The 20,118-nt window shown below is 54.0% G+C and overlaps 1 protein-coding gene across 1 annotated transcript in view; it reads left to right on the forward strand.

The window, feature by feature from the left end:
• Nucleotides 1-1,055: 1,055 nt before the first annotated feature.
• Nucleotides 1,056-20,118, forward strand: part of TMEM208 (transmembrane protein 208) — a 46,400-nt gene continuing 27,337 nt past the window's right edge. Inside the window, exons 1-5 of the mRNA XM_069739673.1 lie at nt 1,056-1,302; nt 8,038-8,133; nt 8,320-8,379; nt 9,667-9,803; nt 11,398-11,482. Of these exons, the coding sequence (XP_069595774.1) occupies nt 1,297-1,302; nt 8,038-8,133; nt 8,320-8,379; nt 9,667-9,803; nt 11,398-11,482 (384 nt within the window). The 5' untranslated portion in view covers nt 1,056-1,296. The remainder of the gene's footprint in view (nt 1,303-8,037; nt 8,134-8,319; nt 8,380-9,666; nt 9,804-11,397; nt 11,483-20,118) is intronic.

A 20,118-nucleotide genomic window follows, 5' to 3' on the forward strand; every position in this document is an offset into this window, starting at 1 on the left:
TATACCTACCCCCAAACCACACCCCTCGTCATACCTACCCCCAAACCACACCCCTCGTCATACCTACCCCCAAACCACACCCCTCGTCAGACCTACCCCCAAACCACACCCCTCGTTAGACATCCCCCCCAAACACACCCCTCGTTATACCTACCCCCAAACCACACCCCTCGTCATACCTACCCCCAAACCACACCCCTCGTCATACCTACCCCCAAACCACACCCCTCGTCAGACCTACCCCCAAACCACACCCCTCGTTATACCTACCCCCAAACCACACCCCTCGTTATACCTACCCCCAAACCACAACCCTCGTTATACCTACTCCCAAACCACACCCCTCGTTATACCAACCCCCAAACCACACCCCTCGTTATACCTACCCCCAAACCACACCCCTCGTTAGACCTACCCCCAAACCACACCCCTCGTTAGACCTACCCCCAAACCACACCCCTCGTTAGACCTACCCCCAAACCACACCCCTCGTTAGACCTACCCCCAAACCACACCCCTCGTTAGACCTACCCCCAAACCACACCCCTCGTTATACCTACCCCCAAACCACACCCCTCGTCATACCTACCCCCAAACCACACCCCTCGTCATACCTACCCCCAAACCACACCCCTCGTCAGACCTACCCCCAAACCACACCCCTCGTTAGACCTACCCCCAAACCACACCCCTCGTTAGACCTACCCCCAAACCACACCCCTCGTTAGACCTACCCCCAAACCACACCCCTCGTTAGACCTACCCCCAAACCACACCCCTCGTTATACCTACCCCCAAACCACACCCCTCGTCATACCTACCCCCAAACCACACCCCTCGTTATACCTACCCCCAAACCACACCCCTCGTCATACCTACCCCCAAACCACACCCCTCGTTATACCTTCCCCCAAACCACACCCCTCGTTATACCTTCCCCCAAACCACACCCCTCGTTATACCTTCCCCCAAACCACACCCCTCGTTATACCTTCCCCCAAACCACACCCCTCGTTATACAGCCCCAAACCACACCCCTCGTCATACCTACCCCCAAACCACACCCCTCGTTATACAGCCCTTGCCCGTCACTAATTTGTGCGGTGTCACCGGCAGTTCCTCATCACTGACTGCTCCGGGCGGAATCGCTACTAACACCGGCAGGAAAACGACGTCCGCTGCCAGGATCCCGTGATTCCCGTCCCCTCCAGTCCGGCGTCCTCTCCTCGGTCGCTGCTGACGTCATTCTCCGGCGACGGATGTGCGGCTGTGCTGAGCTGGAGATGTTCTGCAGTCATGGCGGTGAGAACCGGGGATTTATTACTAATGTACGGGGGGCATGGCCGAGGGTTCCTCCATAGCTGGGGCTCTGTGACCCGACCAGTACCCTGCCCACATCTGCCCCCACTGCTCCCAGTACCCTGCCCACATCTGCCCCCACTGCTCCCAGTACCCTGCCCACATCTGCCCCCACTGCTCCCAGTACCCTGCCCACATCTGCCCCCAGTATCCTGCCCACATCTGCCCCCCACTGCTCCCAGTACCCTTCCCACATCTGCCCCCCACTGCTCCCAGTACCCTTCCCACATCTGCCCCCCACTGCTCCCAGTACCCTGCCCACATCTGCCCCCACTGCTCCCAGTACCCTGCCCACATCTGCCCCCACTGCTCCCAGTACCCTTCCCACATCTGCCCCCCACTGCTCCCAGTACCCTGCCCACATCTGCCCCCACTGCTCCCAGTACCCTGCCCACATCTGCCCCCACTGCTCCCAGTACCCTGCCCACATCTGCCCCCACTGCTCCCAGTACCCTGCCCACATCTGCCCCCAGTATCCTGCCCACATCTGCCCCCCACTGCTCCCAGTACCCTTCCCACATCTGCCCCCCACTGCTCCCAGTACCCTTCCCACATCTGCCCCCCACTGCTCCCAGTACCCTGCCCACATCTGCCCCCACTGCTCCCAGTACCCTGCCCACATCTGCCCCCAGTATCCTGCCCACATCTGCCCCCCACTGCTCCCAGTACCCTGCCCACATCTGCTCCCACTGCTCCCAGTATCCTGCCCACATCTGCCCCCAGTATCCTGCCCACATCTGCCCCCCACTGCTCCCAGTACCCTGCCCACATCTGCCCCCAGTATCCTGCCCACATCTGCCCCCCACTGCTCCCAGTACCCTGCCCACATCTGCTCCCACTGCTCCCAGTATCCTGCCCACATCTGCCCCCAGTATCCTGCCCACATCTGCCCCCCACTGCTCTCAGTATCCTGCCCACATCTGCCCCCCACTGCTCCCAGTATCCTGCCCACATCTGCCCCCACTGCTCCCAGTACCCTGCCCACATCTGCCCCCACTGCTCCCAGTACCCTGCCCACATCTGCCCCCAGTATCCTGCCCACATCTGCCCCCCACTGCCCCCAGTGCCCTGCCCACATCTGCCCCCCACTGCTCCCAGTACCCTTCCCACATCTGCCCCCCACTGCTCCCAGTACCCTTCCCACATCTGCCCCCCACTGCTCCCAGTACCCTGCCCACATCTGCCCCCAGTATCCTGCCCACATCTGCCCCCCACTGCCCCCAGTGCCCTGCCCACATCTGCCCCCCACTGCTCCCAGTACCCTGCCCACATCTGCCCCCCACTGCTCCCAGTATCCTGCCCACATCTGCCCCCACTGCTCCCAGTACCCTGCCCACATCTGCCCCCACTGCTCCCAGTACCCTGCCCACATCTGCCCCCAGTATCCTGCCCACATCTGCCCCCCACTGCTCCCAGTACCCTGCCCACATCTGCCCCCACTGCTCTCAGTATCCTGCCCACATCTGCCCCCCACTGCCCCCAGTATTCTGCCCACATCTGCCCCCCACTGCCCCTAGTATCCTGCCCACATCTGCCCCCACTGCTCCCAGTACCCTGCCCACATCTGCCCCCAGTATCCTGCCCACATCTGCCCCCCACTGCTCCCAGTACCCTGCCCACATCTGCCCCCACTGCTCTCAGTATCCTGCCCACATCTGCCCCCCACTGCTCCCAGTATCCTGCCCACATCTGCCCCCCACTGCTCCCAGTATCCTGCCCACATCTGCCCCCCACTGCTCCCAGTATTCTGCCCACATCTGCCCCCCACTGCCCCCAGTGCCCTGCCCACATCTGCCCCCACTGCTCCCAGTACCCTGCCCACATCTGCCCCCCACTGCTCTCAGTATCCTGCCCACATCTGCCCCCCACTGCTCCCAGTATCCTGCCCACATCTGCCCCCACTGCTCCCAGTACCCTTCCCACATCTGCCCCCACTGCTCCCAGTACCCTGCCCACATCTGCCCCCACTGCTCCCAGTACCATTCCCACATCTGCCCCCACTGCTCCCAGTACCCTGCCCACATCTGCCCCCACTGCCCCCAGTATCCTGCCCACATCTGCCCCCACTGCTCCCAGTATTCTGCCCACATCTGCCCCCCACTGCTCCCAGTACCCTTCCCACATCTGCCCCCCACTGCTCCCAGTATCCTGCCCACATCTGCCCCCACTGCCCCAGTACCCTTCCCACATCTGCCCCCACTGCCCCCAGTACCCTTCCCACATCTGCCCCCACTGCCCCCAGTACCCTTCCCACATCTGCCCCCACTGCCCCCAGTATCCTGCCCACATCTGCTCCCACTGCCCCCAGTATCCTGCCCACATCTGCCCCCAGTACCCTGCCCACATCTGCCCCCACTGCCCCCAGTACCCTGCCCACATCTGCCCCCCACTGCCCCCAGTATCCTGCCCACATCTGCCCCCCACTGCTCCCAGTATCCTGCCCACATCTGCCCCCACTGCTCCCAGTATTCTGCCCACATCTGCCCCCCACTGCCCCCAGTATCCTGCCCACATCTGCCCCCCACTGCTCCCAGTATCCTGCCCACATCTGCCCCCACTGCTCCCAGTATTCTGCCCACATCTGCCCCCCACTGCCCCCAGTACCCTGCCCACATCTGCTCCCACTGCTCCCAGTATCCTGCCCACATCTGCCCCCACTGCTCCCAGTATCCTGCCCACATCTGCCCCCACTGCCCCCAGTATCCTGCCCACATCTGCCCCCACTGCTCCCAGTATCCTGCCCACATCTGCCCCCACTGCTCCCAGTATCCTGCCCACATCTGCCCCCACTGCTCCCAGTATCCTGCCCACATCTGCCCCCCACTGCCCCCAGTACCCTGCCCACATCTGCTCCCACTGCTCCCAGTACCCTGCCCACATCTGCCCCCACTGCTCCCAGTATCCTGCCCACATCTGCCCCCACTGCTCCCAGTATCCTGCCCACATCTGCCCCCACTGCTCCCAGTATCCTCCCCACATCTGCCCCCACTGCTCCCAGTACCCTGCCCACATCTGCCCCCACTGCCCCCAGTATCCTGCCCACATCTGCTCCCAGTATCCTGCCCACATCTGCCCCCACTGCTCCCAGTATCCTGCCCACATCTGCCCCCACTGCTCCCAGTATCCTCCCCACATCTGCCCCCACTGCTCCCAGTACCCTTCCCACATCTGCCCCCACTGCTCCCAGTATCCTGCCCACATCTGCCCCCACTGCTCCCAGTATCCTTCCCACATCTGCCCCCCACTGCTCCCAGTACCCTTCCCACATCTGCCCCCACTGCTCCCAGTATCCTACCCACATCTGCCCCCCACTGCTCCCAGTACCCTGCCCACATCTGCCCCCCACTGCTCCCAGTACCCTGCCCACATCTGCCCCCACTGCTCCCAGTACCCTGCCCACATCTGCCCCCACTGCTCCCAGTACCCTGCCCACATCTGCCCCCACTACTCTCCCAGAACCCTGCCCCACTACTCCCAGTACCCTGCCCACATCTGCCCCCCCACTGCTCCCAGTACCCTGCCCACATCTGCCCCCCACTGCTCCCAGTACCCTGCCCACATCTGCCCCCACTGCTCCCAGTACCCTGCCCACATCTGCCCCCACTGCTCCCAGTACCCTTCCCACATCTGCCCCCCCACTGCTCCCAGTACCCTGCCCACATCTGCCCCCACTGCTCCCAGTACCCTTCCCACATCTGCCCCCCACTGCTCCCAGTACCCTGCCCACATCTGCCCCCACTGCTCCCAGAACCCTGCCCCACTACTCCCAGTACCCTGCCCACATCTGCCCCCCACTACTCCCAGTACCCTGCCCACATCTGCCCCCACTGCTCCCAGTACCCTGCCCACATCTGCCCCCACTGCTCCCAGTACCCTTCCCACATCTGCCCCCACTGCTCCCAGTACCCTGCCCACATCTGCCCCCACTGCTCCCAGAACCCTGCCCCACTACTCCCAGTACCCTGCCCACATCTGCCCCCACTGCTCCCAGTACCCTGCCCACATCTGCCCCCACTGCTCCCAGTACCCTGCCCACATCTGCCCCCACTGCTCCCAGTACCCTGCCCACATCTGCCCCCACTGCTCCCAGTACCCTGCCCACATCTGCCCCCACTGCTCCCAGTACCCTGCCCACATCTGCCCCCACTGCTCCCAGTATCCTACCAACATCTGCCCCCACTGCTCCCAGTATCCTCCCAACATCTGCCCCCACTGCTCCCAGTATCCTCCCCACATCTGCCCCCACTGCTCCCAGTATCTTGCCCACATCTGCCACCACTGCTCCCAGTATCCTGCCCCCACTGCTCCCAGTATCCTCCCCACATCTGCCCCACTGCTCTCAGTATCCTGCCCCCACTGCTCCCAGTATCCTACCCACATCTGCCCCCACTGCTCCCAGTATCCTGCCCCCACTGCTCCCAGTATCCTACCAACATCTGCCCCCACTGCTCCCAGTATCCTCCCCACATCTGCCCCCACTGCTCTCAGTATCCTCCCAACATCTGCCCCCACTGCTCCCAGTATCCTCCCCACATCTGCCCCCACTGCTCCCAGTATCCTCCCCACATCTGCCCCCACTGCTCCCAGTATCTTGCCCACATCTGCCCCCACTGCTCCCAGTATCCTGCCCCCACTGCTCCCAGTATCCTACCCACATCTGCCCCCACTGCTCCCAGTATCCTGCCCCCACTGCTCCCAGTATCCTGCCCACATCTGCCCCCACTGCTCCCAGTATCCTCCCCACATCTGCCCCCCACTGCTCCCAGTACCCTTCCCACATCTGCCCCCACTGCTCCCAGTATCCTACCCACATCTGCCCCCCACTGCTCCCAGTACCCTGCCCACATCTGCCCCCCACTGCTCCCAGTACCCTGCCCACATCTGCCCCCACTGCTCCCAGTACCCTGCCCACATCTGCCCCCACTGCTCCCAGTACCCTGCCCACATCTGCCCCCACTGCTCCCAGAACCCTGCCCCACTACTCCCAGTACCCTGCCCACATCTGCCCCCCACTGCTCCCAGTACCCTGCCCACATCTGCCCCCCACTGCTCCCAGTACCCTGCCCACATCTGCCCCCACTGCTCCCAGTACCCTGCCCACATCTGCCCCCACTGCTCCCAGTACCCTTCCCACATCTGCCCCCCCACTGCTCCCAGTACCCTGCCCACATCTGCCCCCACTGCTCCCAGTACCCTGCCCACATCTGCCCCCACTGCTCCCAGTACCCTGCCCACATCTGCCCCCACTGCTCCCAGAACCCTGCCCCACTACTCCCAGTACCCTGCCCACATCTGCCCCCCACTACTCCCAGTACCCTGCCCACATCTGCCCCCCACTACTCCCAGTACCCTGCCCACATCTGCCCCCACTGCTCCCAGTACCCTGCCCACATCTGCCCCCACTGCTCCCAGTACCCTTCCCACATCTGCCCCCCACTACTCCCAGTACCCTGCCCACATCTGCCCCCACTGCTCCCAGTACCCTGCCCACATCTGCCCCCACTGCTCCCAGTACCCTGCCCACATCTGCCCCCACTGCTCCCAGTACCCTGCCCACATCTGCCCCCACTGCTCCCAGTACCCTGCCCACATCTGCCCCCACTGCTCCCAGTACCCTGCCCACATCTGCCCCCACTGCTCCCAGTACCCTGCCCACATCTGCCCCCACTGCTCCCAGTATCCTGCCCACATCTGCCCCCACTGCTCCCAGTATCCTACCAACATCTGCCCCCACTGCTCCCAGTATCCTCCCCACATCTGCCCCCACTGCTCTCAGTATCCTCCCAACATCTGCCCCCACTGCTCCCAGTATCCTCCCAACATCTGCCCCCACTGCTCCCAGTATCCTCCCCACATCTGCCCCCACTGCTCCCAGTATCTTGCCCACATCTGCCACCACTGCTCCCAGTATCCTTCCCACATCTGCCCCCACTGCTCCCAGTATCCTGCCCCCACTGCTCCCAGTATCCTCCCCACATCTGCCCCACTGCTCTCAGTATCCTGCCCCCACTGCTCCCAGTATCCTCCCCACATCTGCCCCCACTGCTCCCAGTATCCTCCCCACATCTGCCCCACTGCTCCCAGTATCCTGCTCCCAGTATCCTACCAACATCTGCCCCCACTGCTCCCAGTATCCTCCCCACATCTGCCCCACTGCTCCCAGTATCCTGCTCCCAGTATCCTACCAACATCTGCCCCCACTGCTCTCAGTATCCTCCCAACATCTGCCCCCACTGCTCCCAGTATCCTCCCCACATCTGCCCCCACTGCTCCCAGTATCTTGCCCACATCTGCCACCACTGCTCCCAGTATCCTGCCCCCACTGCTCCCAGTATCCTCCCCACATCTGCCCCACTGCTCTCAGTATCCTGCCCCCACTGCTCCCAGTATCTTGCCCACATCTGCCCCCACTGCTCCCAGTATCCTGCCCCCACTGCTCCCAGTATCCTACCCACATCTGCCCCCACTGCTCCCAGTATCCTGCCCCCACTGCTCCCAGTATCCTCCCCACATCTGCCCCCACTGCTCTCAGTATCCTGCCCACATCTGCCCCTCCACTGCTCCCACTTACCTGCCTCCACTGTTCCCAGTGACTTGAGGTCGCCCCGTGGGTCCTCTTCTCACGAGGCTGCACGGCGAGTCCCCTGGGCCTCCTAATGAATTATTATTTCTGTTCAGCCTAAAGGAAAGGTGGCCACTAAGGGAAAGAAGCAGATTCATGAAGAGAACAAGGAGACGCTAAGCTTCTATCTGCGCATCATTCTTGGGGCTTCGGTGAGTGCATCACATGACATGTTCCTGAGCTTCTGGTTGGATCTCTTGGTCACTCGTACAGTACTGCACCTCTTTGTATGGTGTTTTATTCGCTAGTCTCTGGGGCTCTCTGGTCCCTAGGTCCTCCGCAATGGTGCAATGTAAAATTTAGCACTATGATGTGATCTGTCCTCCCTGTGTCGTCAGGTGCTGTATGGAGCCATCACTCTGGGGATCTTCTACCATTCGTGTACGTTCTGGAGCTGGGTAAGTGTGCAGAAATTGGGGTCCACACCATATACCTGATATGTCTCTTACATATCCCGACACAGCCCACGTTATGGCTATATATACAAAGTTGTGAAGCAATTACTGATGGAAAGTCATGGATAACCCCATGGGTCCGGTGCTATCCCATCATGTGTATCTGCGACTAGGCTCTTGTAAAGGAACGTGCCTTATATTTTCTCATCATTTGGTCTTTTATCCAGTTGTTGGCCTATGTGATTTGTCCAGGTCTCTGAGGGCCGTGTTCGGCATCCCCGGGTCTCTGAAGGCCCGTTTCACATCCCCAGGCTCAAAGGGCTCCCCAGGTGTCTTCCTCGGCCGGCTCCCCAGGTGTCTTCCTTGGCCGGCTCCCCAGGTGTCTTCCTTGGCCGGCTCCCCAGGTGTCTTCCTTGGCCGGCTCCCCAGGTGTCTTCACCGGCCGGCTCCCCAGGTGTCTTCCCCGGCCCTAGGCCGGCTCCCCAGGTGTCTTCCTTGGCCCTAGGCCGGCTCCCCAGGTGTCTTCCCCGGCCGGCTCCCCAGGTGTCTTCCTTGGCCGGCTCCCCAGGTGTCTTCCCCGGCCGGCTCCCCATGTGTCTTCCCCGGCCCTTGGCCGGCTCCCCAGGTGTCTTCCTTGGCCGGCTCCCCAGGTGTCTTCTACGGCCCTCGGCCGGCTCCCCAGGTGTCTTCCCCGGCCCTTGGCCGGCTCCCCAGGTATCTTCCTTGGCCGGCTCTCCAGGTGTCTTCCTTGGCCGGCTCCCCAGGTGTCTTCCTTGGCCGGCTCCCCAGGTGTCTTCCTTGGCCGGCTCCCCAGGTGTCTTCCTTGGCCGGCTCCCCAGGTGTCTTCCTTGGCCGGCTCCCCAGGTGTCTTCCTTGGCCGGCTCCCCAGGTGTCTTCCTTGGCCGGCTCCCCAGGTGTCTTCCTTGGCCGGCTCCCCAGGTGTCTTCCTTGGCCGGCTCCCCAGGTGTCTTCCTTGGCCGGCTCCCCAGGTGTCTTCCTTGGCCGGCTCCCCAGGTGTCTTCCTTGGCCGGCTCCCCAGGTGTCTTCCTTGGCCGGCTCCCCAGGTGTCTTCCTTGGCCGGCTCCCCAGGTGTCTTCCTTGGCCGGCTCCCCAGGTGTCTTCCTTGGCCGGCTCCCCAGGTGTCTTCCTTGGCCGGCTCCCCAGGTGTCTTCCTTGGCCGGCTCCCCAGGTGTCTTCCCCGGCCCTCGGCCGGCTCCCCAGACGTCAGACTATAGATATGAGAAAATAAAGTGAATTCTAAGGCATTCTTGCCATTTTCTGTTTCCACAGGCTTCCCTGGTTTTCAGCGCTGTCATCTATGCGCTGGCATACCGCTCCATGCGTGGAATGGCTAAAGCAACCTTTTCTGAAGATGGAAGTCTTTTAGATGGTGGAATTGACCTGAACATGGAGCAAGGAATGGCAGAGTGAGCATGGGAGCCCTGTCAATGTCTTTTTGTGTTTCTGCTCCTGCCGGTGACCCTTGCTCTCTTCCTCAGAAGAATTGTGTGGATGGCTGCCATGGAAATGTCTCATTGTCCTGAGTTGCTGGTGCTTGGTGGGGAAGCTGTGCGGGTCCGCTGGTCCTTGGCAGGAAATTGTGCGGGGCGGCCGGTCCTGGGCAGGAAGCGGTGTGGGGCGGCCTGTCCTTGGCAGGAAGCGGTGTGGGGCGGCCCGTCTTGGGCAGGAAGCGGTGCGGGGTGGCCGGTGCTTGGCAGGAAGCGGTGCGGGGCGGCCGGTGCTTGGCAGGAAGCGGTGGGGGGTGGCCGGTGCTTGGCAGGAAGCGGTGCGGGGCGGCCGGTGCTTGGCAGGAAGCGGTGCGGGGCGGCCGGTGCTTGGCAGGAAGCGGTGTGGGGCGGCCGGTGCTTGGCAGGAAGCGGTGCGGGGTGGCCAGTCCTTGGCAGGAAGCGGTGTGGGGGGCCGGTCCTTGGCAGGAAGCGGTGCGGGGCGGCCGGTGCTTGGCAGGAAGCGGTGCGGGGTGGCCGGTCCTTGGCAGGAAGCGGTGCGGGGCGGCCGGTGCTTGACAGGAAGCGGTGTGGGGTGGCCGGTGCTTGGCAGGAAGCGGTGCGGGACGGCCGGTGCTTGGCAGGAAGCGGTGCGGGACGGCCGGTGCTTGGCAGGAAGCGGTGCGGGACGGCCGGTGCTTGGCAGGAAGCGGTGCGGGACGGCCGGTGCTTGGCAGGAAGCGGTGCGGGACGGCCGGTGCTTGGCAGGAAGCGGTGCGGGACGGCCGGTGCTTGGCAGGAAGCGGTGCGGGACGGCCGGTGCTTGGCAGGAAGCGGTGCGGGACGGCCGGTGCTTGGCAGGAAGCGGTGCGGGACGGCCGGTGCTTGGCAGGAAGCGGTGCGGGACGGCCGGTGCTTGGCAGGAAGCGGTGCGGGACGGCCGGTGCTTGGCAGGAAGCGGTGCGGGACGGCCGGTGCTTGGCAGGAAGCGGTGCGGGGTGGCCGGTGCTTGGCATGAAGCGGTGCGGGGTGGCCGGTGCTTGGCAGGAAGCGGTGCGGGGCGGCCGGTGCTTGGCAGGAAGCGGTGCGGGGTGGCCAGTGCTTGGCAGGAAGCGGTGCGGGGCGGCCGGTCCTGGGCAGGAAGCGGTGCGGGGAGGCCGGTCCTGGGCAGGAAGCGGTGCGGGGAGGCCGGTGCTTGGCAGGAAGCGGTGCGGGGTGGCCGGTGCTTGGCAGGAAGTGGTGCGGGGCGGCCGGTCCTTGGCAGGAAGCGGTGCGGGGCGGCCGGTGCTTGGCAGGAAGCGGTGCGGGGTGGCCAGTGCTTGGCAGGAAGCGGTGCGGGGCGGCCGGTCCTGGGCAGGAAGCGGTGCGGGGAGGCCGGTCCTGGGCAGGAAGCGGTGCGGGGAGGCCGGTGCTTGGCAGGAAGCGGTGTGGGGTGGCCGGTGCTTGGCAGGAAGCGGTGCGGGGCGGCCGGTCCTTGGCAGGAAGCGGTGCGGGGCGGCCGGTCCTGGGCAGGAAGCGGTGCAGAGTAGCCGGTGCTGGGATCTCTGATCTGGTTTTATTCCTCTTTTATTATTAGGCACCTAAAGGATGTGGTGTTGCTGACGGCCATCGTCCAGGTACTCAGCTGCTTTTCGCTCTACATCTGGTCCTTCTGGCTCCTGGTGAGTTCTCACATTTCAATTTTTGCCACTATTTTTATACATGGGCAGCGGTTTATGAAAGTAATTCCGCCATAAATTGCTTTAAAGAGTCTCAAAATTTTTGTGCAACTCAGAGATGAGCAAAAAAATTTAAAGTTGTGTAATTTTTATTCCAGTTCCTTCAGCTCTGCCAAAATGGATAAAGATGGGGCAGGACGGGCTGCGTGCATTCTTTTTTTTGTTTTTTTAAATCAGATCATTTTTATTGATGATTTGATTTTATGAACAATTACATTACAACAATGCATTATACAGTCTAGTACAAACACAATAAACTTAATAAACAAGTTTAACCCTTAAAGTTTATATAGTCCTATACCTGCCAAGGTATTCCATGCTAAAGTTATCAATTTTGTCCAAATGAAGATTTTCCCAAAGACTGGTGACACGTTATTAGATACAGGGATTATGCCAAAGCTAGTATTGGTGGTATGGTCACTAACAACATGTGTACGAGCAGAAAATAATTGGTCTCTATATGTCCTCAACATACAGTAAGCGAAATAGCCAGCCGGTCCAGTACGGCTATTCTGAGCAGGGTGACAGCCACCGGTCCATAGATTTATGCACTTTCTTGTTGAGTTCCTCTTAATGTAAGTACCTCTCTCCAGGCATAGGGTATTATTAAATTTCGCTTCCAATTCCTCCAATGTTGGGGGATTACGGTCTAGGCAGTGCAGTGTTAACAATTTCCTGGCCAGAAACCATATTCTCAGAATGGTGGTAGTCACAGGGGATCTTAAATCTCCCTCCACCCCCAGAAGGCCCATTATGTACCCCCTGGGATCACGTTGTATGTGTATAGCGAATACTTGGTTAATCAGGGAGGTCTCTCCCACCCAGTAGTGGTCGATATCCGCACATGCCCATATGATCAGATGGGCCCCATTCATACCACATCTGTGACAGGAGTCTTCAGTCCGAGCCCAATTGTAAACAATGTATTCGGTGTCTTATGTACCATGTGGACATTGTTTGGGACTCCGAGATAGTCTAGGTGTTGTTTCTAGCATTTCTTTCCATTGTTCTTCAGATATGGGGCCAACTTCTTGCATGGATGGTTTGTATGTGATGGAGCTGAGTGATCCCAGAGTGAATACTGACCTGTAAAGTCCACATGGCATCACTTAGACTCCTGTCGTGGAACATTAGAGGGTTGTGGAGTGCTGGGAAGCGGAATATGTATTCTCTCAGATACGCCAAGCGCAGATAATGACACTGTGTCCAGGAAGAATAAGCCTTGGATACAATGGCGGAAGCATGCTACACATGCGTCCTATTCCAGGGGAGTGGTTGTTATGGTGCACGGGTCGTTGAGATGGTCAGTGATAGATCTGGTGCCTTACATACTGCTCAATGTCTATACCTCCCGCGAAGACGGCGTACTCCACCAGGCCACCATTTTTGTATCACAATATCCTGATGCTAGGGGCGCGGCTCAGGCGCAGGTGATGTAGGTCGCAAAACATGTGAGCTCCTGAGGTAACCCTCTAACGCAACATATAACGCAATCTTTTTTGAAAATTTTTACTTTTACTTTTATTCAGAAATTTATTGTTCACATTTTGAGACATTTTTTGCCGTAATCGGATAATCCTAGGATTGTTTATCCTGTTTTGAAGATGAGACTTTAAAATGGCGTCATCAAACGGCTTGTCCCTGTGAGTGACTAAGTTTCTGAGGTAAAATAAACTACAGGACTACAATTTTTCTTTTTAAACATAGTTTTTTTTATTTTTGATATACATTTGTGTGGATTTATGATTTTTTATTTTTTTGGTTTTACCTTTTTTACCTGGTGTCTGTGAGGTTGCTATGGTTACCTCAGTAGCCTCTATTGCTCTGCTGAAGACATGATGTTAATGTCTATTAATAACACCCCTGGAGGTGTTTTTGGGGGCTGCCCCTGGCCATCTGGGGGGTTTTTACTCTTTTTTTCTATTGAATTTGTACCAGGTTCGTCATCTGTGAGGGCGCTGTCACGGCCTGTCATAAGTGCTGGTGGTCCGGCATTTTTTCTTTCAGTGATGTCACCGCTACTTGAGCGGTGTGACAGACTACCTAGAAAAGCCCCTACCCAACGGGTTTTTTTTTGCCTTTTGACTATGTTTGGACCTGGCACACTGGGGGTGAAGATTCTGTCAGGGACCGCTCCAGGCGCCATCTTCCTCCATCTCAGTGACGTCACCGTTAATCGGGCGGTGTCACAAACTACAACAGATCATCTTCCTTGGGTGTGCCCCTACCCTACCGGGGGGTCTCACCCCCTTTTAACTGTATTTGCACCTGGCACACCGGGGGTGAAGCTTCTACCACGGACCGCTCCAGGCGCCATCTTCCTCCTCTTCAGTGACGTCATCGCTGCCTGAGATATTCTTGTAAGTGCTCAAATTGCTTCGGATCCTCTTCAGAAAGCTTCCTTCGGGTTTCCCCTTGTGAACCGGGGGGTCTGGGATCTATTTTGCTTCTGTTTTCATTGGGCACATCGCCCGGGAAGATCCTGTCATGGACCGCTGTTTCCATCTGTTCCCTGGCTTCTCCTCCTCTGGTGGTGACGTCACTGCTGACTGCGGCCATTTTCTGGAGTTAAATTCCCAAATTCACACAATTGTAAATATTTATGCTCCTAATAAGGGTCAAATTAAATTTTAGATAAGTTGCTGAAAAAAATGGAACCATTTACAAAAGGCATTCTTTTACTTTTAGGAGACTTTAATTTGGTCCCTGATAATATACTTGATGCCTCATCTCAAATAGGCTTAACTTCCCCTCCTTAAATAATTGGCTTTTTACTCACGAACTTCAACATCTTTAGATGTTTAAACTCCACTTCAAGGGAATACATGTATTTTTCTGACTCCCATTTGTCAGCTTCTCGCATTGATCTGATATTATCAGATGTCTTCTCCCTCCCTAGATTTTCCTCTATATCCATTGGTAATAAATCCATTTCGGATCATGCCCCTGTCATTGCCAAATTGATTGATGGTCACTCTTTCAATAATCAACCATTGTGGAAGTGTAATGCTTCTATTTTTCAAAACCCTACATACCATGAGGACATTTCTAGATCTCTTAACCTTTATTTTTCTGAGAATGTGTATGGCCCTTCCAAGCCATTCCTCCAGTGGAACGCGCACAAGGCGGTTCTATGTGGCGCTCTCATTCATGTTTCCTCCCTTATTAAAAATTTTAACCGCCAAAAGATTAAACGTTTACAAGCCTTGATTAAAGAGAAGGAGTTGGAGCTGGCAGTGGCCAATAGCCCAACCCCTTGTTCCAAAACTTTGCCTGATTTATCCCATCTTAGGAATGAATAAGAGCCACAATTTTTTCATTTTATGACTGTGCGGTTAATTAAAAATCAATCACTATATGTCCCTTAACAAGCCCACTCGTTTTATGTTTAATAGAATTAAAAAGGTTAGAATACGTAACCGAATCGACAAGATCATTTCTCCTGAGGGCATTTCTCTCACAGGACATTGCAAGTGAATTTGCACAATATTTCAATCAATTATATAATTTGCGGTCTGATCCCTCTCTTCCCATTCCAGGTGCGAGATGTATTGATGACTTTTTGTCTTCTGTCAATCTTCCACAACTTGATCCCATGGATGCAGCCTTTATCGTCTGCTTCTTATACTGCAGAAGAGATTAGTGACACAATAAAACAACTGAAATCTTATAAGGCCCCTGGTCCTGATGGTTACAGCAATAATTATTAGAAATCATTCCGTGAAAATTTTCAATGCCGCTGCGTCCATTGGTTCTTTCCCTAGGGGAAATTTGGATGCCACATACTAGTCCTGATCAAATACTTAATTACCGTCCCATTTCATTAATACTGATCTCAAAATTTATTCCAAAGTCTTAGCTAACCACATTAACCTTATTTTGCCCAAATTAATTCCCGAAAAATTAACTCCACTTTAATTCCACTTGATGCAGAGAAAGCGTTTGATCGCTTAAATTGGACTTTTCTCAAATGTTCCCTACAAAAATTTGGCTTTGATTTGGACTTTATAAATAAAATGATGGCTTTATAATCCGATCCTCAGGCAAAAATGTATATTAATAATCACTTCTTTCCCCCATTTCCAATCTCTAATGGTTCTCGGCAGGGTTGCCCCCTTTCTCCACTGCTTTTTGCCCTTGCCATAGAGCCATTAGCCCAGCTCATTAGAGATAATCCCTCCATAGAGGGCGTTCACACGGATTGTAAGGAATTTAAAATCAGTTTCTATGCTGATGGTATTCTCCTGTCCCTTACCAATCCTTGTCGCTCTATTCCACATTTGCAAACCCTTCTTAAGAATTTTCATTTTTATTGTATTTTAAAATAAACGAGTCCAAGTCGAAAATTTTTCAATTTAACCTCACTGATTCTCAAATCCAGAGTATAAGGCTTTGTGCACACGTTGCGGATCTGCAGCTGCGGGTCCGCAGCAGCTTTCCATGTGTTTACAGTGCAAAGTAAACCTATGGAAAATGCTATCCGCAGTGCCCATGCTGCGGAAACACTGCGGGTTACATTCCGCAGCATGTCAATTCTGTGCGGATTCTGCAGCGGTTTACACATGCTCCATAATAGGAATCCGCATAAAATCCACAGGTAAAACGCAGTGCCTTTTACCTGCGGATTTCTCAAATCTGCTGCGGAAAAATCCACAGAGCTCCAAACTACGTGTGCACATACCCGAAAGGATATTTCGCCCTGGGGTTGGGCGGAGACGGATATTATTTGGGTGTGAGGTTTTCTAGAAACCTTACCTCCTTGATTCCCAGCAATTTGGATTCTCTTATTGCTTCCATTTCTAAAGAGCTTAGATTTTATGATGATAAAGTATCGTAGTGGGGAAAGTGCCTTATTGTAAAATCAATAATTCTTCCCAAGATCCTCTGTATCTTGAGGTCCCTTCCTTTACTTGTTTCTACTTCCTATTTGACCAGTTTGCAGGCACACCTCAATCTGTTTGGGGCAACCAGAGAGCTCGTATAGCCTCTAGTCTACTGTATAAAGATAAATTGCGTGGAGGTATGGGTCTTCCTAATGTTTCGGCCTATTATTGCTCTAATTTAATTAAGCAGAGTCTATATTGGTGGTCTGCAGATCATACACCTTCATAGGTGGAATTGGAATTATATTTTAATAGAAATTCTCCACCTTGTAATATTATTGTCAATTTATTCACTGCTAAGTCTTTGCTTCAGTCTGATCATCCGATATTTGTAGCTGTTCTTGTGGCATGGCGGAAATTTCTCAAAACTAAAAGTGGTTTCACTAGGATGGAACTTATGCTGAGACTTCCCCTTTTTTGGGAACTTTTTAGGGGAGACTTCCCCTAACCCTATTGTTTTCTCGCTTGATCTGCATTCAAGTTGGGCTGACTGGGGAATCTCTAAACTACATGACATCTTTGATGCTAACAAGATTGTGTCTTTTTGTCGCTTGCGGTTTGGCGCGGAAATGTAAAATGTAGTAATTTCTAGAGGCGTTTTTTTGCCGCAAAAAAGCGCATGCGTTCGATTGCGTCAAAAAAACCTATTGCTGTCTATGTAAACGCATGCGTTTTTGAACGCATGCGTTTTCATAGAGAAAAACAAGTCTAGACACTGATAAGCCACCCCCCACCATCAAGGGGATAAAGGGATCCTAACCCTAAGCCAAAATGGATCCAAACCCTAACACTAGCCCTAACTCTAACCCTAGCCCTAACCCTAACCCCACAGGGATCCTAACCCTAACCCCAAAGGGATCCAAACCCTAACCCTAATCCCAAAGGGATCCAAACCCTAACCCTAAGCCAAAAGGGATCCAAACCCTAACCCTAGCCCTAACTCTAACCCTAGCCCTAACCCTAAGCCAAAAGGGATCCAAACCCTAACCCTAACCCCAAAGGGATCCAAACCCTAACCCTAAGCCAAAAGGGATCCTAACCCTAGCCCTAAGCCAAAAGGGATCCTAACCCTAGCCCTAACCCTAACCCCAAAGGGATCCTAACCCTAACCCCAAAGGGATCCTAACCCTAGCCCTAACCCCAAAGGGATCCTAACCCTAGCCCTAACCCTAATGGGAAAATGGAAATAAATACATTTTTTTTTAATTTTTCCCTAACTAAGGAGTTGATGAAGGGGGTTTGATTTCTATTTAAAGGAGTTTTCTAGTGGATTTTTATGATTGGCAGTCGTCACACACTGAAAGACTCTTTTTATTCCCAAAAATATTTTTTGCGTTACCACATTTTGAGAGCTATAACTTTTCCATATTTTGGTCCACAGTCATGTGAGGTCTTGTTTTTTGCGGGACGAGTTGACATTTTTATTGGTAACATTTTAGGGGACAGGACATTTTTGATTGCTTTTTATTCCGATTTTTGTGAAGCGGAATGAACAAAAACCAGCTTGTGAAATTTCTCATCATGCGTACCAAAAGCGCAAACGCAGGAAAAAACGCATGCAAACCCAGCGTTTTTTTAACCGCATGCGAAAACGCATGCGTCTAAAAAACGCAGCGTTAGTACGCGTTTACATGCGCTTTTTTCACCACTTGCGGATGCGTTTAAAACGCTGCAGATTTAAACGCAAATGTGAAACCAGCCTTAAAGATAGGTTTGGTGTTCCCTCATCGGCTCTTATGCAGTTCACTATTTTAAAGGATTTTTTGAGGCCACTGGTGACTGGTCGCCCTCCTTTATCGGAGCCAACGATTAATATTTTATACAACTCCGGTCATAGCATATTTTGGTCTACTCAATATATCTACCAGTGGTTTAATAATGATTTCAAAATTATAATATCCCCATATATGAGCAAATGGGAATCTACTTTGGATCTTTCTGTAGCTGTAGATGATTGGGAACTGGCCATGTCCTTGACTTAATCTGCCACCATGTCCATGGCTCTTCACGAGTCTTATTTTAAGCTTATCTCTAGGTGGTATAGTTCACCTTCTCGCTTAGCATTTATTAATCCTTCCAATTCCCCTCTCTGCTGGAGGGATTGTGGACATTATGGTAGCCTTTCCCATTTGTTCTGGTTTTGTCCACGTATTAGACCTTTTTGGGATGAAATCTCTTCTCTTATTTCTATTATATTAAAACGTTTGGATTTTTCTGTCTCCTCCGTTGGCCCTGCTCTCGTTGAATGCAGATCAATTGACTCCACCTTTTAGGAAACTTGTTATACATCTGCTTTTAGTTTCTAAGAATGCTATTATTTTTTTTTGTTTTTTTTAAATCTTCTAAAATACCCTGTTCACAAGAAATTATTGACAAACTGGCTTTGCATAAAACCTATGAACAAAAATTGGCATTACTGAATGGCTGCTTTCCTTCCTTTCTGAAAAAATGTTCTCGCTGGCTGGAAATATTTCCATAAGAATTTACTGTATTTATTATTTTATTTTACTCTCTTTTTACTTTTATGCTTCATGAATGTTTCATGCCATTGCATTTGTTAACCTTGATCTCTCTATGTCTTGTTTGGTTGAAAATGTTAATAAAATTGTTTGGAAAAACAATATCCTGATGCTAAGATATTATGCCTGGGAGATTTTAATATGATTCTTAATCTTTATTTGGATAGAATGATCCTAGGCTCGGCAGCCAAGACACTACCGTGTTGGGTGCTGTGATAGCGGAGATGGGCTGGATTGATTTATGGAGACAGCAGCATCCTTTTTTTTTTTTTTTTTGATTCAAATAAATTTTTATTAAGAATAACGAGATAAATGACATGTTACATTCTCATTTTCAATACAAAGCTTTTTCCCCCCTTCAAACATTCCCCTTCAATCCCACCACCCCCCTTTCCCACCCAACAAAGCAGCTCACCTTGGTTAGCACTTCCATCATTAGACCAATATACTATCTAATCCCTCGGCCAATAATATAAGCCACATTTAACATTACCATTAATTAGGAACCTTAATTAACTCTCCCTCTATAATACCCTATCCCATAGCAATCCATGGAGACCACATTTTATTGAACATTTCGATTTTCCCTCTTTTTTTATAAAACCCCTTTTCCAGTGTCAGGCCCTGCTTCACATACTGGAGGAACTCTCCTCTTGACGGCGGTTCTTCCCTAATCCAGTTTCTAGCTATTACCTTCCTAGCCATGTATAGCAATCTGGCAATAGCTATCTTTAGGTTGTTATCCACTCCAATCTCATCCACACATCCCAACAAGCAGACAACTGGATCCCTTGGCACCGTGCATCCATACACACCTTCCATACGACTCAAAACTACCACCCAAAAAGCAGCCAACCTCGGACACGTCCACATCATATGGAGTATATCAGCATCTGCAGTTTTACACCTCGGGCATTCAGAATCATCACGCAGACCTGCCTTATATAGCACCATCGGTGACTTATAAACCCTGTGTATCACATAGAGCTGTGACAATCTATACGGTTCACTCAGTGACAATCGTGGGACCCATTCTAGCACCGACTCCCAAGTCTCATTCTCCATTGGACCCAGATCCCTCTCCCACTTAGCTCTCGCCATTATTGGAGACCCCAATAGGAAAGTGTGCAACAGATCTTTATACAAAGTAGATATGACTCCTCCAGTCGTCCCTTCA

The sequence above is a fragment of the Ranitomeya imitator genome, chromosome 9 (genome assembly GCF_032444005.1).
Source record: "Ranitomeya imitator isolate aRanImi1 chromosome 9, aRanImi1.pri, whole genome shotgun sequence".
Classification (NCBI taxonomy): domain Eukaryota; kingdom Metazoa; phylum Chordata; class Amphibia; order Anura; family Dendrobatidae; genus Ranitomeya; species Ranitomeya imitator.